Source organism: Dromiciops gliroides, chromosome 2, assembly GCF_019393635.1.
Source record: "Dromiciops gliroides isolate mDroGli1 chromosome 2, mDroGli1.pri, whole genome shotgun sequence".
Lineage (NCBI taxonomy): Eukaryota > Metazoa > Chordata > Mammalia > Microbiotheria > Microbiotheriidae > Dromiciops > Dromiciops gliroides.
Genome location: NC_057862.1, coordinates 264,972,169 through 264,999,982, shown reverse-complemented (window position 1 = coordinate 264,999,982; position 27,814 = coordinate 264,972,169). Strand labels below are relative to the sequence as shown.

General features: G+C 39.8%; 1 gene segment (V, D, J or C); it reads right to left on the bottom strand.

Annotated features, from left to right (window-relative positions):
- Positions 1–176: 176 nt before the first annotated feature.
- LOC122738698 lies at positions 177–27,464 on the bottom strand. The segment is given in 7 exon segments: positions 177–260; positions 567–697; positions 4,258–4,584; positions 5,684–6,004; positions 6,396–6,725; positions 7,166–7,465; positions 27,359–27,464. Coding segments are annotated over 7 exon segments (1,599 nt in total).
- Positions 27,465–27,814: the final 350 nt, after the last annotated feature.

The window sequence follows — 27,814 nt, the reverse complement described above, 5'->3', positions numbered from 1 at the left end:
TAGGCCCAGAGATAGTGTTTGTTTTAGAAGTTAGGGAGACATTATGGCCTAAGGTATAGGGGAAAGAAGTGACCCAATTATGTTAGGCATGTGTCCACTTGGGAAGAGATCCTCATGATGCTGGGGATACCTGCCCCACATGGAGTCCTGGGGCAGGAGCTCCCCTGGTCTGAAGTCTAGGTGGTCTGCTGGATCATGTTCTTGTAGTCATGGAGAGTACCAGGTTTCAATTGCAGGACTGCAGAAAAAATCCACTTCACCTAAGGTGGGATGGGGAGTTAGGAGGAGAAATGGGAAATAGAAGATCAATGGGGATGATGACAAGTTTGGGAACTAATGACAAGTTTAGGTGCTATCTTCCCTCTCATTCTGACTCCTCTTCCACCTATGTTTCCTTCCCTCCCCCCCCAGCCTCTCATCCTGGAACTTTCCTGGAGGTGGCCCTCTTTCTTGAAACATTCCTGGGGTGGGGAGAGTAGGAGAAGAATTAGATGAGTGGAGTAATAACTCATGACAATGATCACCACATAAGGAGAGCCCTTTTAATTCCCTCTGTGTTCTCTGACCTTGAACAGTGTGACTGTGGCACTATAGCAGACGCTGAGAAGGAAGAGGACGATGAAAACATAGATGGTTGTCCAAAGTCCATCCAATTCCTCACTCTCTATTTCTGTGCATGTGTCCTCATGACCCACATCTGCAGGAGAAAGAGGTTCATCAATTCATCTTCCCTTTTTCTTCCCTCTCCGCTCCTCTTTATCTTGCTTATCTTTCTCTTCCCTGAACAAAGATGCTACTCGGCCCCAGTTATCAGCCCTTTCTCTGACCTTAGGGTGTCAGTCTGTCTGTCAAGAAGTGCTTAGAAGTTCTGTGTGTCTAGTCTCACATAAACCTTACTTTTGGGAAGATGAGAGAAGTCATGGCCACTGGTCTGGGGAAGTCACAGTTTGGACCTACAGGACTGCGTTGGAGGCCAGCTACCATGTGAACTACCACGTGAACATCTACTGCAAATGCTACAAATTAGGGCTTGATTTGTTGTTTTGTTGATTGTCTAGACTTAAGATAGCAATGTAAAAATGTTAATAATGCTGACTAAACACACTTTTAGTGTGTCACAATGGACACATTGCTTTCCTTATCTGATTCTCAGTTCTTTCAGCTTTACAATGAGGCAGGTGAACTATATCAGTCCCTTCCAGGACTAAGGGACATTCCAGTGCTAAGGATCTATGTTCCAGAGGTCCCTGAAATGTGGGCTTCAGATGTGTGAAGGGCTATAGAGTTTTTATAAAGGGTCTGTGAATGTGAGCCAAGAATTATTCTTTTCATATTTATTTTGTGACAACAAAAGATGCATTGTGAAAGAAACCACTTTCATATGAATGGGGGAGTCATTGACTTTTTAACATTAAAAAGGAATCCTCATATTTCAAAAAGTTGGAAACCACTTTTCTAAGGTATACCAATCAATTAAAAAATATAACCATTCTTAGTCTTCGTGTTCCACATCCTGTGTTAATATCCTCTGTGAGGGACTTAGAGAAAGACTAAAATTCCCAGGGTCCTACCTTCAGAAAGCTTATATTTGGGAGTAGGGGACAAAGAAGAATCAGAACTGACAAGAACTATGTCTTAGGTCTTTCTTTTCCCATTCTAAACCTCTCCATTTCTTTCAAGTTACTTGCTATTACAGTGTTTGCAGTTCCCTCACATTTTGGTTGCCCTCCTCTGTACTCTCTTTTCCCAATCTTCTACATATATTGATTCCTGCTTCCATATTCCTCTGGTAATTCCTCCAGGACTGGGTTTATGTTTGTGGAGGTGAAGGCAGGGAATGAAGGATCTCCAGTGCCTTTGATCATTCTACTTTCCCTACCTGGAATGCCCTCCCTTCTCTAACATCACTAAACTACCAGTCCTTCAGGTGCCAATGCACTTGCACCTTCAGGTGCCAGTGAGTGCCCATGGTAGGTACTCATTATATATTTGCTAAATAAATGTTCAAGTTTTCCTCATCTAAGAAGCCTTCCATCTCTGAGTTCCTATAGGATTTAGAGTTGGAAGCATATGTATTGTTCTGTAGTGTTTATTAATCATTCTGTTTGTGATTCTGTCTTATTTTTCCTTATCCGGATGGTAATCTTTCAGAGGGAAGGGACTGTGTCTACCTCTGTCTTTCTCAGACTGTAAGCTCCCTAGGGTAGGCCCAGGTCTATTCCTTCCCTATTTTTCTCACAGCAGAGGCTGTCCAGGACTGATAACAAGGAAATCTAATTTTTTTCTCTCTCAGGCTTCAGGGTCAGTGGACAGACTCTAAGGCCCAAACGCAGGCTATGCATCAAGGATTCCTTTTCTTCTACTGTCTGCTGGGTGAAGGCAATATACAATTCATTTTGACATTTGGAAGAGGGTGTATTGTGTTAAGAAAAGTAGATTTTTGTATGTACCATGAAGTTATTATTACCACAAGAATTTCAAGATGCTCTGGATAGTGGTGAGAGACAAATCTTATAATGGAACTGGCTACTTCAGGTTGGCCTGTGTCAATTCTGAGTGTCTTTTTAGGCCCTGGCATCAGCCTTATTGGAAAGGGGGTAGGGAGATGGGATGGAATCATGCCCATTGATCTCATGGATGAAAATGAGGATAAAGAGGAGGCAGAGAAGATGTGAAGATGTATGTTCACAAATGTATGTGTTAGTGTGAGTAGAACCATGTGAATGAATGCCTGTGTTAATGATTTATTTGAGGGTAAAAATGTCTGAGAAAGATTGTAAATGTGTATAATTATTTATACATGTTTCAGAATGCATGTTATTTTATTTGTATGACTGTGTATGAATATGTCTTTAGATGTGTATGTTAATAGTGATATACATATATGTACAAATATAATTGTGCAAATGTGTATGATTGTGTGCATATGATTAATAGGATTATGTGTACAGTTTGGGATTATGTGAGTATGTGATTTGTATGTGCTGCTACTAGTGTGTTTTGTTTGTGTGAATGAATTAATATTTCTTTGATGTATGTGTTGGTATTTCTGAGTTGTCTGTCTATAGCCATCAGAAGCCCATGATCTTCTTAGAGATCTTTTATTTCAGGGGACAGGAAAAGAGTTTGTGTATCTCAAGCTGGTTTGATCAGGGATATTGTTTTATGTCCAACTTTGGGGGTTCCCAATGTGTTTATGTGAATGAGACATTATTAGTAAGTTTTTATTAATAACAATAACGATGATAGCTAGCATTTAAAGTGTTGATAGAGGTTTTATAAATATCCTAATAGCAACCTGCCCTACTAGCTCACCCAGCCAGCAGATCCAGCTAGTTTAGAAGATGTGTGGTTTCAAAACTATGAGTCCCAACCTCCTTGAGCCTGTTTCTTAATCTGCCAATGGTGATAATAAAGCTTATACTACCTACCTCACAGGGCTGTTTGTGAGGAAATTGCTTAGCAAACCTTAAAGTTGCATAGAATAGGAGGTATTTATGTGTGAGTCTAGAATACATCTGTATCCATGTGTGAATGTGAGTGAATGTCTGTGAGTGTACCTGTGTGAATAGTCGTGTGTGTGTGTATTCTCTTAGTAACACAAGCCCTGTCTCAATGTCTCTTGAAAGGAGGACCTATAAGCCATATCTACTTCCTAGGCCTTAGATCACCTCTACTAATGGAGTCAATTTCCCCCAGTTTACCAAATTTTCTGGGTATATCAGTCCTGAGGGGGAGAGTGATCAGTGGGTTAATTAAGACATAAGCCACACTTAGACTCTCTTTGCTCTTGCTGACCCCTCGGTGTTTCTGACATAAGAATATCAGAGCTAGAATCCTAGAATCTTAGAATCCCAGAAGCTTGGGCTCTGGAAGAATAGAGCCCTTTCAGAGATCTCTCTATAGTTCAACCATTCTTCCAGTGTGGGTATCACCTCTATAACTTCCTGGAAAGGCTATTCACAAAATCATATAAATCAGGCCAAGCCCCTGAGAGCTCTCAGAGGAGAAAACAATTCCTTCCCACCCTATACCAGAGAAATCCACTGTTCCCATTACCCTTCTCTCCACTCCCCAAGAACAGGTCAGTCCTTGGCTCTGATGTGGACATAGACATATACATTTATTGGGTCAACTGCGGGGGTATTTAGAAACCAGACAGATGTATCCTCCTTCAGGGGCCCAGAATGCCCATACATGAGGAGGTGGGGAAAGAGGTTAGAAAGGGTAAAGGTCTGGGTCAGGGTAGTCAGTTACCAGCTGAATAATGAAGACTTTTGTTGAGGGTGTGGGAGCCAGGTAGGGCTTCATGCACCACACGGCAAGTACAGGTATGGCCTCCCTGCCAGTAAGACTTGTTGATAATCATTCTGCTATAGAGGAAGAAGGAAGGGTCAGGTCCGTGGTCTTTGTGGGGCCTGGTGGTAGTATGATGTCCGCTGTGGTCATCCTTGTTATCACACAGCCATTGGACAGTGATCTCGGAAGGGAAGAAGTTCCGAACAAGGCAGGTGAGGGAGACAGTGTTTCCTTTTTCCTCTTGGGGTGGAGGGAACACGTATACCTCAGGGGCAATGCGTTTGCCTGTGGGGGACCAGAAGAGACCATGTAGATGAAGATCAGACTTAGATTATGGGTCTTTTTGAGATCATTCCTCCCAGCCCTTTGATCCTCCCCATCTCCTTCAGATTCTCAGAGACTTATTGGGAAAGAGAGCCCTTCATTCCAAACCCTGTCTATCCTGACTCCCAAGGCTTTTATGTCCTTCATAATGTCATATGTCTCTTCTATTACTTTCTCTTACCCATGGTTGTTTGTGGTAGGGGAAGGAACTTGAATGGATAAAGGATGACCAGAGAGTCTTATCATTTCTACTGAAAACTTAAATAAGTTTAATAATTAATAATATTAATTCCATTCCATTTGCACAGTCACCATGTCGGTATAGGCCCTCCTTACTTCATACCTGAACTACATTAACAACTTTCTGATTGATCTCCCTGATTCAGTCCATTCTCCACTAAACTGCCAAAGTGATTATTCCTGGAGCACAGGTCTGACCACGTCATCTCTCACCCCACCTCCTTCAGTGAAATTCAATGGTTCCTTATTACCTCTGGGGTCAAATATAAAATCCTCCCTTTGGCTTTTAATGCCCTTCACAATCTGGCCCTTTTTAACTTTCCAGTATTCTTATACTTTACCCCCTTGTATTCTTCAATCCAAATATAGTAGCCTTTTTGTTATTCCTCACACACAGCACTCAATATCTCCCAACTTTATGCCTTTTCACTGTCTATCCCTTATGTCTGGAATGCTCTGACTTCTCATCTCCACTTCCTGGCTTCCTTCAAGACTCAGTTCAAATCTCTCTCTCTCTCTCTCTCTCTCTCTCTCTCTCTCTCTCTCTCTCTCTCTCTCTCTCTCTCTCTCTCCTTCCCTCCCTCCCTCCCTCTCTCTTGGTCTTTCTTCATCCCTCCTACTGTTAGTGTCTTCCATTTATACTGTCTATCTATTAGATGTATGTAGTTGCTTGCATGTTATTTTTCTTAGTAGAATGTTAGCTCCTTGATGACAGGGATCATGTTTTTGTTTTTCTTTGTATCCCCAGTGCTCAGTGCACTGCCTAGTTCATAGCAGGGCTAATAAATACTGCAGCTGTTGCTGATTGTGCCCTCCTTACCTGGAGCCTTGGAGATTGTCCTGAGGAGGGGGACGGGCAAGTCAGGGTGTTCCAAACGACAGGTATAGGTTTCACCTTCTACCCAGTCATCTGTTTGGACAGGCAAGGTTGAGGTGACTGTGACAGTGCCATTATAGTTTTCCTTCATCACTGGTGAGCTTGGATTGACGATACCCCCACTTTCTCGGGACCAAGAAACCTTCACATTCTCTCCACTGGCCAGGTCCACTATCAGGCATGTGAGCACGGGTGCTTTGCTGACATAGAGGTCAAAGGGACTAGGTGGAATGAGGTAGGCACTGATGCCCCGTGGGTCAGTGTCTGTAGGGAGTAGATTGAATGATTAGTGAATGGATCATTTTATTCCACCCTGCTGTCCCCAGTAGGCTCTCCTGCTTGTTTGTAGTCCCATGCTTATGTCCAACCAGGGCAGGTGAGATTACAGAGTTTGTGCACTCCTAATGTATTGGGCCTATTTCCCATACCAACTTCCAACTGCTTTATGCGTCTAGCCTCCACATCCTTGGTCTTATGAAGCCTTCTCCCAAACCTATAAACCTAAATTATGCCTACTAGGTATGTCTCTATGCCTGTATCTGTGATTGTGTGTTTATGATTTTGTCTAAATGACTATATGTATGTGTCTCTGTGTGTAACTGAGTTGTTTGTGACCATATTTCTCTGTGTGACTGTGCAACTGTGTGGCTGTTACCTGAACACTTCTGGGCACTGTCTTCATAGATGCTGCCATTGTGTGTGACATGGCAGGTGTAGGTCTTAGATGACATCCACTGGCCCTGTGTGATGTTGAGTTCACTTTGTAGAGAAAAGGTTAGTCCCCCTTTCCGCTTGGGCCTGGTTGTGTAGGGGAACAGGCTCTCAGCTTCTTGTCCGTCCACTAGCCAAGTCACTTGGATATTGGCTGGGGAGAAGCCAGAGACAAGGCAGAGAAGCTGGATGGTGGAATGAGCATCCCCTCGTGGGTCACAGGATGAATGGAAGAGCTTCACTGTGGGTGGGATGATTGTCACAGGGCCACAGGCTAAAAGTAGAAAACAAACCATTTGAAGGAGGCTGAAACTAAGAGGGCTGTTGGGGGAAAGGGAATAAATAGGATATATAGAGGAGACAAAGAAGTAATTCCCTCTCATCCTCCTCCTATCCCATATTGATAGGAAGGTCTATTCTTAAAAATCTCCAAAGAAGGAGGCTACAATATCTTTTTTTTTTTTTTTGGTGAGGCAATTGGGGTTAAGTGACTTGCCCAGGGTCACACAGCTAGTAAGTGTTAAGTGTCTGAGGCCAGATTTGAACTCAGGTACTCCTGAATTCAGGGCCGGTGCTTTATCTACTGCGCCACCCAGCCGCCCCTACAATATCTTTCACTCTTGCTTTTCAGAGGTTCATCTCATCATTGTCAAGAAGTTCTTCCTTATCTCTGATGAAAGCATCTCCTGTCATCACCCCTGGCCCCTTTCTCACCTTGGAGAGATACAGGTTTTTTGATTTTGGTGCTAGTAGGTAAGTGGTCCACGCTGCAGGTGAATTCCTGGGAACTGAAGTCTGAGATGGTAAGTTGGCTGGTAGTGGTATAGAGCCCAGATGTGGAATCATAGGCAGCTGGAAAAGTTGTGATCATCTCATCCAGAACTTCAGGGCTCCAGCTCACAGTCACTGGCTCAGGGAAATAGCCAGACACAAGGCAGCCCAGGAAACCTATGCCTTCAGAGTTGGGATCACAGCAGGAAATCAAAGGGAAGACAGATGGAGCTGTGCTGGTGGCTGAGGGTAAGAGAGGAATCCAGACATGGTCACTGTACCAGTCACTTGGCTAATTTCTGATGTCCCTTTCACCTCAAAGCCAGGTGTTATACCTGACTCTGACTTCCTCCTTCTCCCACTGTCCTTACATAACATTTTAGGCTATGATATCCACTGATTCAACCTCTTGCCTGGGTCTGTGGAGCCCTTACAGGAATGTTGAGTGTGTTTGGGTTGGGACAGGAGAGGAACAAAAGGAACTGAGTCTGTTTACTCTACTACTCCCCAACGCAGGTTGAAATTTTAGATGGGGCTTAATCACCCTCTTTCTATTTTTCATACTAATTCCCTGGCCCCCATACCCAAGGAACTTCTTCTTCTTCTTCTTCTTTTTTTTTGGTGAGGCAATTGGGGTTAAGTGACTTGCCCAGGGTCACACAGCTAGCACATGTCAAGTGCCTGAGGCTGGATTTGAACTCAGGTCCTCCTGAATCCAGGGCTAGTGCTCTATCCACTGTGCCACCTAGCTGCCCCACCCAAGGAACTTCTAAGTCTTATGCCTCACAACTCCACAGATAAGAATATAGGCAGCATGTTTTCAGGGTTGGAATTAGGGTTAGATTTGGCTTTGATTTCTCCTTCTTCCCTCTTCTTCCTAATTCCTAGAGCAACCTTTTTCTCTTTTCTTGATACTTTAATCCTCGGGTTGCAAACATATCAACCCAAGCCATACTTCTGGCCTTGTTCCTTACCCTAATCATCATTCCATCTCTTTTCATGCCCACCACAATCATTCCAACTTGGATTTTTATCTCCCTTCCTTCTCCAACTCTGTCCTTGTAGACTAGATTTTTCTCTCCTCACATTCTACCTTGGTCCCTGCTTCAGCTTTGTTGCCCAAGAGCCCCCAGATGCCAGCCTTGAACAGAGAGCCAAGTACAATTGTAGCTCATAGTTTATCCAAGGAAGAACTCTCATCTTAGCTCAGTGACAACCCCCAGATAGACCAGCCCCAAATAAATACAGCTCAGCACAGAAACATCCCACAGTCCAGTCCAGGAACAATGAAATAGTCCAGCATAGAAACTACTGCTAGTTGAGTTTAGGAACAGCTTGTATCCCAGCTTAGCCCAGGCCAAATCAACTCAGGAACAACTTAAGTATAGCTCAAGAATATTTTCCATCCTAGCCCAGCCCACCACAGGAACATTTCCCACAAGAACAACAAGCACAAGAACAGACTCTAACCAAATAAGATCATAAGATCATAAGCATAAGATCAGCTTGTAGCATAAGATGGTCCTGTTAAATCTCAGGAATCAGGGACACCTACCAGTTAAGCATAGGATGAACTCCCAGGCCAGCTCAGGCACAGGCCCCAAGAATATCCTTAAGTACAACCCAAGAACAACTTCCTTCTCATCCCATCATTGCCATAGAACAGGAATAATTCCTAGTCAAGGTTAGGACCACCCCTTAGCCCAGCACAGTACAATCCATTTTAGCTCAGAGACAATTGCCATATTAGCACAGGAACAGCCCCCAAACCCAGTTTAGAAGGAGCACCCAGTCCAGCCTAGCTAGCCCAAGAATGTCTCTCAGTTAAGCTCAGGATAATTTTTAACCTAGTCCAATCAAACCCAGCATAAGAACAGTTCCTACCCCGGATCATCCCAGAAGAAGCTCTTAGACAGAAGAAGGATGTCTCCAATTCATTTCAGGAAGAAGAACCATACCATTTTATTGTGGTCCAGGGCCAGGTTTCCAGGATAGCTCAAGAATAGCTCCTAGCTATTAACTGGGGTTAAGAACAACTAGATTAACCAGAAATAGTACCCAGCCCAACTCAGGACCAAACTTCAATCCAGTTCAGGAATAGATCAAAACCCAAACCAGGGGCATGTTCAAGATAGATCAAGCATAGGTCTCAGTCCAGCTCAAGAACAGGCCCAGCCTAGACTATCCCAACCCAGCATTAGAACAGTTCTAGCTCAGTGACAACCCCCAGGATAGACCAGCCCCTAGAGTAGCACCCAGATGAATACAGCTCAGCACAGAAACATCCCACAGTCCAGTCCAGGAACAATGAAATAGTCCAGCATAGAAACTACTGCTAGTTGAGTTTAGGAACAGCTTGTATCCCAGCCCAGCCCAGGACAAATCAAATCTAGCTCTGTAACAGGAGTCTGTCATACCTTATCTAATCAGTCCTCTTATCTCTCAGTAACATTACTTGTTACATTTATTAATTCTGAGAGCTCTAGACACACATTAAAATCTCTCTCTCCCCTTCCTTCTTTCCCTCCTTTTCTCCCTTCCTCCTTTGTGCTGCATACTCCAGCCCACCTCTAGTCTTTGACTAACCTGACCAGGACTGTATCAGGAACAACTCATAGATCAGCCCAGTAATAGCTTGTCATAGATATAGCTAGGAGACTAGTTCTGAACCAACTTCCTAGCCAGTCTCCAACCTAGTCTGCTCTAGTCTAGCCAAGGACTGCTGGACAAGTCCAATAAAGGTCTGCCCCTAGTATCTAATACAGATAGAGCTTCCAGACAGCAAAGGAACACCTCCCAACTTAGTTCTGGAAAAGTCCAGCAAGGAACAATTCCCAACTCAGCAGAAGCCTCTAATGTAGCATAAGAACATCCTACTTTATCATAGCACAGAAACAGCCTTCATGAACACTTCAGGTATACCACAGGAAGCGTTCCCAGCCCAACACAGCTCAGGAACAACCTACTGCACACTCTACCTCTGAATATCCTCTTGACCATGTCACTATCAGTGCCTAGTTCAGTTTGGCACAAAGCACTTCCTTTCTCTACCCTCATCCCTTGTATTCATTTCAGAAGCATTGTCCAAATAAGCCTAGCTCAAGAACAGTTTCTAGCTCAGCCTAGAAAGAGCACCCAGGCCATCATAAGAATTCTTTTCAGCCCAGTTTTCAGCAGGAACAGCTCTAGCTTACTTCAGGAATAGTTTTTAAACTATAGCCCAGCTTGAGAATAACACAGACCAATACTGAAAAAGCCCATAGGTTAGGTTGAGACTGGACCTAGGCTTAGCTCCTGGTCTAGAGACATTAGAATGTCAGCTCAACAACATCCATGAGTTTCTGATGAATATCTTTCTCTGTAACAGGAGTCTGTCATATCCCATCTAAGAAGACTGATTAGTCTTCTTATCTCTCAGTAACATTACTTGTTACATTTATTAATTCTGAGAGCTCTAGACACTTAGATTAAAATCTCTCTCTCCCCTTCCCTCTTTCCCTCCTTTCCTCCCTTCTTCCCTTGTGCTGCATACTCCAGCCCACTTCTAGTCTTTCACTAACCTGACCAGGACTGTATTTTCTGTAACATGAAAATCTCAGCCTGGGTTTCTGATCTCAGCTTCTAGATGTTCTTGCTATCCCTCTTCCACTCTGGGTCCATGGCTCTTAGAGTGACTGCTCTCCTCCTTTGAATAGTCTTTTCACCCAAGACCCATAGCAGACAGAGGTAGGGAGCCTTGTACTTGGTCTTGATTTCCTCTTCCATCACCTGAAGACTTCCCCTTCCATAAAACAAGGAGAGATTGAGAAAAAACATTCTAAGAGACAGCAAAAGGGATGAACCTAGGGACCCTAGCTTCTACCAATGGTCCTCACATATTGAATCTTTCTAGTCTTACCTTATTATCAGCTCTTCTTTTTGAAGAAAAGAGGATGGTCAGAGGTCCATGGAGCTGAGAAGGTCAGTATCATGCTAGTTTGTTCTGGATCACCTCATGGGAGCTTTGTTCCCTAGCTCTAGACCTGTCTGTGTCACAGAGGGGTAGGAATTGGAGAGAGGCAGATCCTAGAACAATGGTAGTCACCAAATTCAGTCATTAATGTTATTTTTACTCCCAGGAAAAGGGTGGTGGGGGCTCTGCCTCAGTGCCCTCGGGGCTAAAAATGAGATGGAAAACCCCAGGGGCCATGGCCACACCAGGAAGTTCCCTTTCTTTTGTTCTTGTGGGAGACTGAGTGAAGGTTGGGGGGTTGGGGATCTGGGTGAGGAACTGAAGGTGACAAGAATGGGGGAACTAAATTAAATCTCTAGGTCATTATTATCTCCCACTGTCTTTACTTATCTCACTATATCTGCTTTAGTATCTTTACTTCATTTATCTTCATGTCTTTTCATCTCTGTATTTTTTTGCTGTTTCCAATTCCATCTCTTTAATTCTCCCCTTTCACTTCCTCCATCCATGTATTTCTCTATTTCAGTATCTTTCTTCTGTTTATTTGTTTCTCTGTATTTTTGCTTTTTTCCATTTCTGTTACTCACCATCTTTCTGCCTTGCAACTCTGCATGCCTATTTCAGACTTTTTCAATTTCTGCATCTATCTCCTATCTATCTATCTATCTATCTATCTATCTCTCTCTCTCTCTCTCTCTCTCTCTCTCTCTCTCTCTCTCTCTCTCTCTCTCTCTATCTATATGCCTTTTTCTCAACTTCTGTCTCTCTGTGTCTGTGCCTCTGCTACTCTGCCATGGAGTCAATAGTATGGTATATTAAATAGAACACTAGGCCCAGAATCAAGAAGATCTGAGTTCAAATCCAGCCTCAAATACTTACTAGCTGTGTGGCCCCAGGCACAGTGTCTGCCACCATTTTCTTAACTATAAAATGGAGATGATGATGATGATGATGATGATGATGATGATGATGATGATGATGATAGCACCTACCTCCCAGGGTTGTTGTAAAGATCAAATGAGATAATATTTGTAAAGTATTTAGCATAATTCCTTTCTTTCTTCCTTTTCCCCAGAATCAGTAAGGACCTAGTGTGAGACATTTTTTCTCTTTGTTCCAGATATTTTTTTCAGTTCCTAAATGCTTGGTCTGAAGCCTCCACTGCACCATTCCCTCAAAAAAATTACTAGGGAAGATTTTGAAGGAATATTTCTGTCTTCAGCTAGCAGACTAGTTCTCTTAATGTATGTATTAATAGGAGGGGTAGGAAGGATGGCCTACTGCAGCAAAGGATACAGAGAAAGGAGAGCATATGGGAAAATTATTCTTTGTTCTTCACATAAGGACGAGGCAGTCCCGAATTCTGTTCCAGCCACCTTGTGTGAGCTCATGGATGCAATAAGAGAAAGATAGAGGGGGGAGAGGGAGAGAGGGAGGGAGGAAAAGAAAAGAAATAGAGGGAGAGAAAAAGAGAAAGAGAGAGAGAGAGAGAGAGAGAGAGAGAGAGAGAGAGAGAGAGAGAGAGAGAGAGAGAGAGAGCCATTAGACCCATTAACCAGCTACCAGCTAGTCCTTTGTCTTGCCTGGAGTTCCTAGTTAAATATACTTGGTGGAAGAAGGAGGAAACTGCTCATTACTTAAAAGAGAGGCTTCAGAGTAGATGAAAAAATGGTGGAAGCCAGAGAAGAAAGAACCTAGAAAACTTTGCAAAAAATTATGAAGATTTCAATAAGGAAGTAAAGACCTTAGGGACACAAGTGGTGTGATATGGTGTCCTCAGACACAGTGCAATCTGGATTTTTGGACCACAGTTGTATGCCTATATTTTATCAGAATGATGTACTTCTGGACAGGAGTGTACCTAACAAGGACTAGTATGAATATATTTAACTGAAGTCTTGCAAATCTAATGAAAAAGAAAAGCTATAAATTAAAAAGAGGGAGAGGGAAAACTGCCTATGCATAACCAACAAACTAGATAACAAAAAGAGTGACTATAACATTGGAAGAATAGCTGTTGAGACATCTGGAAGGTGGCAAATGTATAAAGTATGGCTAATAAATAAAATGGATTGAATTATAGCTTAATATAAATAGTTGAAGCACTATCATGTAGATGCTGGATTCAGTAAGATGAATTCATAATTTTATGATGAATTCTGATGGTTCTGCTTGGCTTGTGGAAACAGTTAGATACAATGAGTCAGAATTACTAAAAAAATTAATTTAGGCAAAATAGCTTAATATCCAAAAGTGGAATGGGCTGCTCTAGGAGGTAGGGATCCCCTATTCTTTTTTTTTACCTTTTTCTTTTTAATAAACACTTTTATTTAGTTTTCAGTTCCAAATTCTCTCCCTCCTTTCCCTTCTCTCACCCCTCCTTGAGGTGGTAAGCAATCAGATATAGGTCATACGTGTGCAATTATGTAGAACATTTCCGTATTAGTCATTTTGTATAAGAAGGCTCCAATAAAGGGGAAAAAATGAAAGAAAGTGAAAAATATAATGCTTCAGTCTGTGTTCAGTTCTTTCTCTAGAGGTGGATCATGTTTCATCATTAGTCCTTGGGATTGTCTTGGATCATTGTTTTAGCTAAGTAATTCACAGCTCTTCATCAAACAATATTGCTATCACTGTGCACAAACTTTCTCCTGCTTCAGCTCACTTCATTATACATCAGTTCATACAAGTCTTTTAGGCCTTTCTGAAATCATCCTGCTTGTCATTTCTTATAGCACAATAATATTCCATTTCAACCATATACTTCAGCTTGTTTAGCCATTCCCCAATTGATGGACATTCCTTTGATTTCCAATTCTTAGCCACCAGAAAAAGAGCTGTTATAAATATTTTTGTACAAATAGGTCTTTTTCTCTTTTTTTGGATGTTTTTGAAATATAAAGCTAGCAGTGATATTTTTGGATCAAAGGGTATGTACAGTTTGGCCACAGTTCCAAATTACCCTCCAGAAAGGTTGGATCTTTTCACAACTCCACCAAGAGTGGATTAGAGTTCCAGTTTTCTTGCATCTTCTCCAACATCCAACATTTTTCCTTCTTGTTATATTAGCCACTCTGATAAGTGTGAGGTGGTATCTCAGAGTAGTCTTAAATTTGCATTTCTCTAATCAATAGTGATTTAGAGCATTTTTTCATATGGTTGTCGATAGTTTTTATTTCTTTGAAAACTGCTTGTTCATATCCTTTGACCATTTATTAATTAGGGAATAACAAGTTTTTATAAATTTGACTCAATTCTCTATATATTTGAGAAATGAGGTTTTTGTCAGAGATACTTGATACAAATATTCTTTCCCAGTTTTCTGCTTTCCTTATAATTTTGTTTGCATTGCTCTTGTTTGTGCAAAAGCTTTAAAATTTTATATAATCAAAATTATCTACTTTACATTTTGTAATCTCTCTATATCTTCTTTGGTCCTAAATTCTTCCTCTGCCCATAAATCTGACAGATAAATTATTCTATGCTCACTTAAGGTACTTATCTATTTTGACTTTTAGTATTTGGTGTGAGATGTTGGTCTAGACCCAGTTTCTGCCATACCATTTTCCAGTTTTCCCAGCAGTTTTTGTCAAATAATGAGTTTATGTTCCAATAGCCTTGATTTTCAGGTTACTGTAGTCATTTATTTTAATTCATACCTATTCTATTCCACTGATCCACCACTATTTCTTAGTCAGTACCAGAATGTTTTTATAATTACTGCATTTATGCAGTTTGAGATATGATATGGTTAGACCAACTTCTTTTGCATTTTTTCATTTATTCCCATGATATCCTTGAGCTTTTGCTTTTCCAGATGAATTTTGTTATTATTTTTCTAGATGTATAAAATATTTTTGATAGTTTGATTGCTATAGCACTAAATAGATTAATTTAGATAGGATTATAATTTTATTATATTGGCTTGACCTACCCATGAGCAATTAATATTTTTCCAATTGTTTATATTCTGACTTTATTTGTGAGAGAAATGTTTTATAGTTATGTTCATATAGTTCCTGTGTTTGTCTTGTCAGGTAGACTCCCAAGTATTTTATATTTTCTAAAGTTATTTAAGTTGGAATTTCTCTATATCTTGCTGCTGGACTTTGTTGGTAATATATAGAAATGCTGATGATTTGTGTGTTTTTGCTAGTTGTGTCTTGCAACTTTGCTAAAGTTGTTAATAATTTCAAGTATTTTTTTAGTTGATTTTCTAGGATTTTCTAAGTATAACATCATATCATCTGCAAAGAGTTATAGTTTTGTTTCTTCATTGCTTATTCTAATTCCTTTAATTTTATTTTCTTCTCTTATTGTTATAGCTAACTTTTCTACTACAATATTAAATAACACAGGTGATAATGGGCATCCTTGCTTCACCCTTGATTATATTGAGAAGGCTTATAGCTCATCCCCATTACAGATAAGATGGTTTTTTTTTTATCATTTTAAGGTAAGCTCCATTTATTCCTATGCTCTCTAGTATTTTTAATAGGAGTGGGTGCTATATTTTGTCAAAGGCTTTTCCTACATCTTCTGAGATTATCATATGATTTCTGTTGATTTTGTTATTGATAATTCAATTTGGCTGATAGTTTTCCTAATATTGAACCAACCCTGCATAGTGTATGATACTTGTGATATATTGCTGTAATCTCTTTGCTAGTTTTTAAAAAAGTTTTTTGCACCCATATTCATTCAAAAAATTGTTCTATAATTTTCTCTTTTTTGACTCTTCCTGGTTTGGGTGTCAGTACTATATTTGTGTCATAAAAGGAATTTTGTAGGACTCCCTCTTCACATATTTCCCCAAATTGTTTATATGGTAATTATAGTATATGTAGTTTATATAATATTAGGATTAATTATTTTTGAATATTTGGTAAAATTCACTTGTGAATCCATCTATTCCTGGAGATTTTTCTTAGGAAGTTCATTGATGACTTGTTCAATTTCTTTTTGTAAAATTGGGTTATTGAAGTATTTAATTTGCTCTTTTATTAATCTGGGTAATTTTTTTGTAGATCCATGTCATTTAGGTTGTCAAATTTCTTGGCATATAATGGAGCAAAATAACTTCTAACAATTTTCACAATTTCTTCTTCATTGTTGCTGAGTTTGCCCCTTTCATTTTTGACACTAGCAATTTGGTTTTCTATTTTCTTTCTTTTTTGTTCAAATTAACCTATGGTTTATCTATTTTAATGTTTTTACCATAAAAATAATTAATTTTATTTATTCATTCACTGATTTTTAAATTTCAATTTTATTAGTCTCTCCTTTGATTTTCAGGATTTCTAATTTGGTGTTTAATTGGGGATTTTTGAATTTGTTAATTTAAAAATTTATTTTAGTTGCATGCCTGTAAGGGAAAACAACCCTCTTCTCAATAATTATCAGGAACTCAGCATCGATGTGACAAAGGTTCTTTTATTTCCTTCTCATGAGAAGGAGGCACCCTAGTGTGCAGCTAGTGGGTGCAAAGAAAGGGGGTTCAGAGGCCCTGTTTTAAACCCTAGTCCCTAACGTGAATGGACCCTCCCCTTTTTCCTCATTGGTCCAATTACTCAAGGGTTACAATCTATGTGCAAAAACTAGCTAATTGGAATGAAGTATTCCCATCCCTAATCAGTTCTTCCTTATATGGACATAATTCAGGAGTGGAACTTATTCTTCCTTATATGGACACAACTCAGGAGCAGACCTTATTGAGACCAGGGCTCCTTGAATCACGTGATTTTGTTAGCCCAAGGGGGAGGGAGGGGATCTGAGAACTTTGTCCTAAAAACAGGTCAGGAGGAATATGATTGACTGTTTTATCCCCATTGAGAGGAGACAACTACCCATTTTCTCACAATGCCCAATTCATTAATTTGCTTTTTCTCATTTTATTGATGTAAGCAATTAGAGATATAAATTTCCTCCTACATACCACTTTGGCTGCATCCCATACATTTTTTTTCCTCTTTACTAACCCCTAATATACTTTATTTATTTTTTTCAGCAACAAACATTTATTTTATTTTCCAGTTACATGTAAGGGTACTTTTCAACATTCATTTTCATAAGATTTAGAGTTCCAAATTTTTCTTCCTCCCTCCCTCCACAAGATTGCAACCAGATTATATATGTACAATCCACAAGTATTCTTTTTATCAGTTCTTTTTATAGGGGTGCATAGTAAGCTTCCTCATTAGTTCCTTGGGATTGTCTTGGATCATTGCATTGCTGAGAGTAGTTAAGTCATTCACAATTGCTCATTGAACAATACTGCTGTCACTATGCACAATGTCCTCCCAGCTCTGCTCACTTCACTATACATTGATGTTCATTAGTCTTTCCAGGTTTTTCTGGGATCATCCTGTTTGTCATTTCCTGTAGCACAAGACCATTCCACTATGATCATATAGCACAGCTTTTCCCATCATTCCTCAATTGATGGACATTCCCTTGATTCTCAATTCTTAGCCTCCACCAGGAGTTTTTTGTACATGTTTTCCTCCTTTTCTCTTTTTCTTGATTACTATTGTTAACTGGTTCCCTTCCACCCTATTCCCTTCCCCATGATATTTATTCTATTATCCATCTTCTTTCATCCTATCACTCTTCAAAAGGGATTTGCCTCTGTCTGTCCCCTCCCCCACTCTTCCCTTCCTTCTTTTGCCCCTCTCTCTTTATCCCCTTCCCCTCCTATTTTCTTGCAGGGTTAGAGAGATTACTCCACCCAATTGAGTGTGTACATTATTCCCTCCTTGAGCCAATTCTAATGATATTGAGGTCTTTTAGCCAATTCTGATGAGTGTTAGGCTCATTTACTGCCCAGATTAAATAGATTACTCCACCCAGTTGGGTGTGTCTGTTAGTCCCTCCTTGAGGCAGCTCTGATGAGTTTAAGATCTTTGAGCCTTTTCTGATGAGTGTAAAATTCATTTACTGCCCTGCTTCTCTCCCAGCTCTTCCCCCACTCCATAAGCCTTTTCCTGTTTCTTTCATGTAGGATTTCACCTCTGCCCTTCCCCTTTCCCCAGTGAATTCCCTTTACCCCTCAATTTAACTCTAAAGATGTCATCACCTAGGTAAGTGACACAGTGGACAAAGCACCACCCCTGAACTCAGGGGGATCAGAGCCAAAACCCAGCCTCATACACAAGACAGTCGCCCACTGTATGACCTTAGGTATGTCCCCCAGCTCCAATTTTTTATGGTTCTCTAGGGTATTGTATTTGAAAGTCAAATTTGCCATTCAGTTCAGGTCTTTTCATCACAAATATCTGAAAGTCTTCTTTTTCATTAAAGTCCCATTTTTTCCACTGAAAGATTATGATGAGTTTTGCTGGGTAGGTGATTCTTGGTTGTAATCCCATTTCCTTTGCCCTCTGGAATATCATATTCCATGCCCTCTGATCCTTTAATGTAGAAGCTGCTAGATCCTGTGCTATCCTGACTGGGGCTCCACAGTACTTGAATTCTTTCTTTTTGGCAGTTTGCAATATTTTCTCCTTGACCTGAGAGCTCTGGAATTTGGCTATAATATTCCTAGGAGTTTTCCTTTTGGGATCTCTTTCTGGAGGTGATCGGTGGATTCTTTCAATTTCTATTTTAGCTTCTTCTTCTAGAATTTCAGGGCAATTTTCCCTGAGAATATCTTGGAAGATGATGTCTAAGCTCTTTCCTTGATCATGGTTTTCAGGTAGACCAATAATTTTCAAATGATCTCTCCTGGACCTATTTTCCAGGTCAGCAGTTTTTCCCAGAAGATATTTCACATTGCCCTCTATTTTTTTATTCATTTGGATTTGCTTTATTGTGTCTTGGTTTCTCATAAAGTCACTGGCTTCCATTTGTTCAATCCTAATTCTTAGGCAATTATTTTCATCAGAGAGCTTTTGTACTTCCTTTTGCATTTGGCCAATTTGACTTTTCAAGCTGTTAACATTTTTCTCATGTCTTTCCTGCATCACCCTCATTTCTCTTTCCATTTTTCCCTCTGCCTCTCTAACTTTATCTTCAAAGTCCTTTTTGAGCACCTCTGTGCCCTGAGACCAATTAATATTTTTCTTGGAAGTTTTAGATATAGGGGCCCTGATGTTGACATCTTCCTCTGTGGGTGCCCCTGGGTCTTCCTTGTTACTGAATAAACTTTCTATGGTCCTCACCTTTCTCTGTCAGCTCATCTTGCCTTTCTTTTACTTGCCTTTTAGCTCCTTAAAGTAGGGTGCTGTTTCCAGGCTGCAGTATCCCAAGCTTCAGAAGTCCCAGGTAGTATGATTTAAGGAGAATCAGGTTCTTCACTAGCCTGGCCTGTTCCCTGGTCCTTAGATGACCCCAGACCAACTTGCTAATCAACCAGCTTTGTGTGTTGTCGTTATTAGCTCTGTGCCCCTCCCCCACCTGGGCCACTGCTACTCGAGCCTAGCTCCTTGTTCTCAGCAGGGGTGTAAAATCTAAGTTCTGCCTTAGCACCAGCATAGACCCCTGTAGTCTCCCCCCTGCCCAGGGCTCAGCCCACTCACCAGACTGTGAGCTTAGTTCCAGACAACACTAGCACTTCAGCTGATTCAGAGGCTCTGGGGGTCTGGTTCTCTGGTGAGGCCTTCCTGGGACTGGATCTGTGTCAGGGTGACTGTGGGCTTGGGCTCAACTCCTGTATTAGCACAGCAGCTCCCTCCTTCTGACTTTCCAAGCCATTCTTGGTTAGAAGATGATTTCAGCACATTCTTCTGTGAGTTTTGCTGCCTGCATCCCATAAATTTTGTTATGTTGTTTTATTGTTGTCATTTTTTTTGGTGGGGCAATGAGGGTTAAATAATTTCCCCAGGGTCACACAGCTAGTATTATGTGTCAAGTGACTGAGGCTGGATTCAGGTCCTCCTGAATCCAGGGCCAGTACCTTATCCACTGTGCCACCTAGATGCCCCATTATTGTCATTTTCTTTAATGAAATTAACAATTGTTTCTATGACTTCTTCTTTGATCTACTTGTTTTGATTTTCAATTAATCCCTCATCTCTCCATTGTCCATTATTGAATGTAATTTTTATTGCATTATGACCTCAAAAGGTCATATGCAATGTGTCCTAATACATAGTCAATTTTTGTGTAGATATCATATATTACTGAGAAAAAGCATATTCCTTTCTGTTCCCATTGAGTTTTCTCCAGATATTCATCATTTCTAGCCTTTTCAGAATTTTTTTCACTTCCTTGACTTCTTTCTCACCTATCCAGCAAAACTGTGTATAATCCTTCAGGGAAAAAATGGGCATTCAATGAAAAAGAAGACTTTTAGAACTTCTTGATGAAAAGACTAGAGCTGAATAGAAAATTTGACTTTCAAATGCAAGACTCAGGAGAAGTATAGAAAGGTAAACAGGAAAAGGAAATCATAAGGGATTCAAAAAAGTTAAACTGTTTACCTTCCCACATAGGAAGATGATACTTGTAACTCCCAAGAATTTTCTTATTATTAGGTCAGTTGGAAGGAGTATATATAGACAGAGGGCAAAGGTATGAGTTAAATATGAAGGGATAATATCTAAAAAATAAAATTAAGGGATGATAGAGGAATGCAGTGAGAGGAAGGAAAATGAAGAGGTGGAATGGGGTAAATTATTTCACATAAAAGAAGCAAGAAAAAGCTTATACAGTGCAGGGGAAGATGATATACATGATGAGGAAGTGAATCTTATTCTCATCAGAATGGGCTCAAAGAGGGAATAACATAGACACTCAATTGGGTATTGAAATCTATTTTACCCTGCAGGAAAGTAGGAAGAGAAAGAGATAAGAGGAGGTGGGGTGGTTGATAGGGAGGGCAGAATGGGGGAGGGGGTAGTCAGAAGCAAAACACTTTTGAGGAGGAACAGGATGAACAGGATGGGGGAAAATACAGTTACTGTGAAAAAATTTTGAAGCAAGTTTCTCTGAGAAAGGCCTCATTTCTCAAATATATGGAGAACTGATTCAATTTTTAAAAAAATCATAAGTATTTTATTATTTTCCAGTTACATGTAAAGATGGTTTTTAACATTTGTTTTCATCAGATTTTTAGTTACAAATTTTTCTTCTTCCTTCCTTTCTCTCCCCACAACAGAAAGCATTCTGATAAAGGTTATGTATGTACAATCACTTTAAACATATTTCTTCATGAGTCATGTTGTGAAAGAAGAATCAGAACACAAGGGAAAACCTCAAAAAAGAAAAAAAACAATAAAAAAGTAGAAACAGTATGGTTCAATCTGCATTCAAATCCCATAGTTCTTTTTTTCTGGATGTGGAGAACATTTTCCATCATGAGTTCTTTGGGATTGTCTTGGATCATTGTATTGCTGAGAAGAGCTAAGTCTATCACTGTTGATCATCACCCAGTGTTGCTATTACAATGTTCTCCTGGTTCTTCTCACTTCACTCAGCATCAGTTCATGTAAGTCTTTCAAGGTTTTTCTGAAATCTGAATGCTTATCATTTCTTTTTTTTTTTTGCAGGGCAATGGGGGTTAAGTGACTTGCACAGGGTCACACAGCTAGTAAGTGTCAAGTGTCTGAGGCCGGATTTGAACTCAGGTACTCCTGAATCCAGGGCCAGTGCTTTATCCACTGTGCCACCTAGCTGCCCCTGCTTATCATTTCTTATAGCACAATAGTATTCCATTACATTCATATATCACAACTTGTTCAACCATTCTCCAATTGATAGGCATTCCCTCAATTTCTAATTCTTTGCCACCACAAAGAGAGCTACTATAAATATTTTTGTACATGTGGGTCCTTTTTTCCTTTTTTATGATCTCTTTGGAATATAGACCTAGTAGTGGTATTACTGGGTCAAAGGGTATGCATAGTCCCCTAACCCTTTGAGTATAGTTCCAAATTCCTCTCCAGAGTGGTTGGATCAGAGAACTAAGTCAAATTTAAGATGAACCATTCCCCAACTGAGAAATGATCAAAAGGCAGTTTTCAGATGATATAATCAAAGCCATCTATAGTCATATGAAAACTATTCTAATTCACTATTAATTGGAGATATGTAAATCAAAATAATTTAGGAGTACCTAACTTATACCTATTAAATTGGTTAATAGGCCAGAAGAGAAAAAATAACAAATATTGTAGGGGATGTGGGGAAAATGAGACATTTACACACTGTTCATGGAGTTGTGAACTGATTCAGTCATTCTCTAAAGCAATTTGGAACTATGCCCAATGGGCTATGAAATTTTTTGAATTAGCAATACCACTACTGGGTGTGCATCAAAAAAGAGATTAAAAAACAAAAAGGAAAAGGATCTATAGATACAAAAATATTTATTGCAACTCTTTTCTAGTGGCAAAGAATTAGACATTGAAGGGATGTCCATCAATTGGGGAATGACTGAACAAATTGTGATATGTTGAAATACCACTATGCTATAAGAAATGATGAGCACTATGCTTTCAGAAAAACCTGGAAAGACTTACATGAGCTGACATAAAGTGAAATATACTGTGTACAAAGTAACAGCAATATTGTAAGATGATCAGATTTAGCTATTCTCAGCAATACAATGATCCAAGACAACTCTGAAGGACTTGTGATGAAAAATGCCATCCATCCCCAGAGAAAGAACTGATAGTGTCTGAATACAGATTGAAGCATAATTTTTTAACTTTATTTTTCTTGAGTTTTTTGTCTGTTTTCTTTCAAAACATAACTAACACGGAAATATATTACATGACTACACATTTATAATCTGTATTGAATTGCTTGCCTTCTCAAAGTGGGGGGCACAGGGTGCAAGGGAGAGAATTTGGAACTCAAAGTTTTAAAAATGGATGTTAAAATTGTTTTTACATATAATCAGGAAAAATAAAATACTTAATAAAGAAAATATATTAAAATGTTAAAATTGTTTTAACATGTAATTGCAGGAAAATAAAATACTGTTTAAAGAAAAACTAATGGATCCTCCTCTGTTCCTTCTTTACAGATGACAAACTCAATCAGTCCTGTGAATTCAACTATCACTTCTACGCAAATAACCATAGCTATGGCCTCTCTTCTGTGCCTTAGACCAAAATTTATAATGGCTTTTTGGATATTTTCTTCTAAATCTCTTACTGGAATATCAAACTCAACATGGAGTTATAGACTTTTAGAGTAGAAACAATTCTTAGAGATTATCTACTACAAGCCATGTCTAAGCAACAATATCCAGTATCTATTTGAATACCTTCAGTTTGGTGTGAACTCAAGTCATTCAATTTGGGAAGTTCTTTCATTCAACTATACACTTTTATTCTTGAATTCTTTGACTTCTTATCCTATCAGTGCATATGACTTTCCATATTCCAATCCTGAATTTACTTTACTACCCATTTTCTCTGATCCTTCTAATGTCCTGTTGAATGGAACACAAAATGGCACAAAAATTTGCACTGCGGAAATAGTTTTATTCTCTGATTAACAATCTCACTTCTCACAGCAGCTCTTATAAAGTTCTTCACTTGTTAAGTTCCTTACAAGTTCCCCCCTCCATTTGTATTCAGAAGAAGACCAGGAGCCATCTTCAGTAAGTTCTCTCTTTCTTCATACTCCACACATCAAAACTAATTTACATGGTCCCTCCTTTTCTCCTTTCCTGTAGTCACTGAGGAAGAGATAACACCTTACCTTGCTAAGGCCAATTTACTTTTGCCCTTCATTCCATTTTAATCCCCTCCCCTTTCCCTACTGGGATTTAACCAAGCTGATAATTTCCCTTATTCCTTTGTCTCATCTTCAAGCTCTTTTCATCCTTTTGCTTACAAATGTGCCCATCTTTTAAAAATTTTTCATTAGAACCCATCCTATGGAAGAACAGCACTTATTTTATGCAAACTTGGCAGGTCTTTTAAGGAAATTGGAGACAATTTGTGCATATAATTATCAGGGAAATTTCAGCATGGTATGAAAACTTTTTTTGTGTGTGTGCTGTGGTAAAATACAAAAATGAAGAATTATGGAAGGAGAGGAATATAAAATGAGTAGTATGAAAAAGCAGAATCAAAACAAAAATGTGCACACTAATTACAACTATGTAAAATTTTATGCAAACTGGGTGGGTCCTACAATGACTTAAATAATTTTTCTTCCATGATTCCTAAGCATAAAACACCTAGCCAATGGAGATTTGGTGTCACAGGTTTTAGTGGAATTTTGGCTGCCCTGTGAGAATTTCTTTCCGACCTTGTATTGCTGATTGTGGTACCTGCTGAGGTGAAGTGGTGTTTTATATGAATTAGTATCCTTTTTAAAAAAATCCAGGGGGGCAGCTAGGTGGTGCAGTGGATAGAGCACCGGCCCTGGAGTCAGGAGTACCTGAGTTCAAATCTGGCCTCAGACACTTAACACTTACTAGCTGTGTGACCCTGGGCAAGTCACTTAACCCCAATTGCCTCACTAAAAAAAAAAAAATCCAGGAATTTTATCCTTTTAAATCTTATTATAAACCCAGTTGTTTTTTAAATTGAATTTTAGGGTGTAATGATTGGAATGATGCCACCTGCTGGAGACTTACTGTAGAAAAGCTGCGCCATGAAGTGAACGTCTCTGAGGGCAAGACCATGGGTCTTTTCTTTGGCATCAGGAAGTGACGTTTGCTGGTGGGGGGAAGAAGGAAGAGCCTGGCGCTCTAAATAGGGTCTTTTCCTGGGGACTCTGGCAGAGAGCAGAGCTAGAAATGTGCTCTCCCTTTAATAGATAGATGAATGTAGGCTTTTCTTTTCTCTTTACCAAATTCTTATTCTCCTTAATAAATGCTTAAAAGTCTAACTCTTGCTAAAGCTTATAATTTATTGGCGACCACTCATTAGATATTTTAGATAGTTTAGCTAGAATTTTAGCTTTCACAAGGGTCTGCTAATGTCTTGAACCCTACATGATCTTGTGGCTGTAGTGTTGTAAGTCATAGGAGCAGAGAAATCCATATTTTCAGAGCTACCAGAACTTGATATTTTTTATATCCTTACCTGCCCGCTAGGCATGAAAGCCTAGTTCTGGTGTGACAAGTCACCTCTCTTCTGGATGCTTCTCAGTCTATTAAAGCAGTGTTAAGCATTTAGTAAAAGCAGAGATCCTAAGGTTGAAATTTACATAGCTCCCTCTGCAGAGAGAGGCAGCTTTAACTCTCTCAGCAAAACAATTTCCTTAAGTTTGCAATTTAAGAGAGATTCAGATCTTCTCATTGGGCTCTGAGAAATTTTCCCCTTTTAAGCCATAGATGGCAGTAAAGATCAAGGCAGATAAACCTCAGAAGAATTTCCACTTTTCAAGATATAAGTGGCAGGAAAGGTTAAGGGAAAGCAAGTCTTTCCCTTATTTCAGATTGTTATTTCAAAAAGTAGAACTTTCCTCCAATCAGATCAGCTCCCAACAACTGCAATACCTGCTTTCCTCTGCTCAGCTTGATCTTTTGAAGTATTTCCTCTTTTTTTCCTGTCCTGTACTCTCTTCTTCATTCAGCTTCAAGGTGCTCTGCTTCTGTTTTCATTTTGCTTTTGTCTGTCTCTGGTTGTTGACTCTAGGCACTGTGAAGTGATTCATCTATACAGCGAGAAAGAAAAATGTACATTTCTGTCAGATCTGCCTGCCATAAATGGACAATGTTCAATTTTCTTATAGTTCTCAGAGTTTCTCTGTTATGACCCTCAAAGCTCCCACAACAGTCATATGGAAATGAATTGCTAAACACACACACACACACACACACACACACACACACACACACACACCATCTTTGTCTTTAGTAAGTACTTTTCCCTCTAATTACTTTTTTCCCCTGAGAGGCGAATCAGCCTTGTCAATGTTTATCACACAAATGTCTTTTTTTTCCTGTCCTTAGAAGAAAATAAAAATTTCCAAGTAAGAAAAGAAACTCCTTGGATGTGTCAACATATTGCCAGGACTGATGGATAGTACCTTATTTTGTTAACATTTTTGGGATAATTCTAAATTGTTTTCCAAAATGGTAGGGCCAAATCACATCACCAGCAAGGAATCAGTATGTTTGTTTCCTTTCATTTAACCTTAGCTTCTTAAACTGTGGGTCACAACCCCATATGAGGTCGCATAACTGAATGTGGGGGTTGCAAAACGTTTGGCAACAGTAAAAGGTTATGTATAGGTATTTTATATACTTATATGCCTGGGGTCTTGTAAAAACATGTAAAAAGGGGTCATGAGTCAAAAAAGATTAAGAAGACCTGATCTAGATCAATATTGATTAAAATTTTTTACCATGTTGGCATCTTTAGGGATGTGAAGTGGAAGCTTAAATTTGCATTTATGATGTTACTCACAATTTTGGTCACTTTGTTGAAAGTTGGCATTTATTTTTTTAAAAATTGATATTTAGGGGCAGCTAGGTGGCACAGTGGATAAAGCACCAGCCTTGGATTCAGGAGGACCTAAGTTCAAATCTGGCCTCAGACACTTGACACTATCTGTGTGAACCTGGGCAAGTCACTTAACCCTGATTGTCCTGCAAAAAAAAAAAGAATCATTAAAAAATTGATATTTACATGAAGGGAAGTAATAGGATATGGTTGTATAGGTGGCAAGAAAAAGGCGGATGTAAGAGATTTTGTGGAGGTAGAGACAATAAAACTTTGCAACCTATTAGATGTAGGGAATGAAGAAGAGAGAATAATGGAATAAAAAATGGCTAAAGATAACCGGTAAAGTTTAGAAGAAGAAATAGTTTTGAAAAAAAAATTCATTCTACTTATTTTATAATATTATCTTTGTCAAGGTTTTTCATGACCCTATCCCAAGTGTTGATTATTATAGCCTTCCATTCTCTTCTAATTTTTAAATAATGTGCCTTGGGGGGTGGAGCCAAGATGGCAGAGAGTAGCCAGCAAATCGTGTGAGCTCTCCTTCTGTTCCCTCAAAAAGAACATTAAATCAAACCTCTAAATGGATTCTGAAACTACAGAACCTGCAAAGAGACAGAAAGACAGAGTCTTCCAACCAGAGATAATTTAGAAGACTTCTGGAAAGGTCGTTCTCACTCAGGCAAAAGGGAGGCTCAGCTCACTGCAGTGCAGCGTGGGGGAGAGGGTGGGGCAAGTCAGCAGGAAGCTATGGGACACAGCCGAGCAACTGAGGCTCTTGGATCCTGGCACAACAAGCCGGTGGCGCAACAAAACAGTGGTGAAACCCACCTGCACCAGCGAGAGGGCAGATTGCCAGCTGGAGGGATACCCACAGGACAAGTGCCAGAAGGCCTACTGATTCCAGCGTGCTTGGACAGGAAGTCCAGGGCCACATCCACCGATCCCAGTGTGCTCTGACAGGAAGTCCAGGGCGGTGAAAAATCTACAAGCCTAAGTATAGAGAGCCAGTGACACAGCCCCTATATGCCAGCACAAGAAGCTTGAAACAGGGACCCTGGTGCCCACAGAGGAGACCTCAACTTAAAAATAAAATAAAATAAAATAAGCTGCATTATGAGTAAAAAACAAAAAAGAACTCTCACCTTTGAGAGCTTCTGTGTTGACAGGGAAGAGGCAAACACAAATTCAGATGAGGACAATACTCCCAAATTGCCTACATGCGAAGCCTCAAGAGAAAAGATGAATTGGTCTCAAGAACAAAAAGCCTTCTGGGAGGAGCTCAAA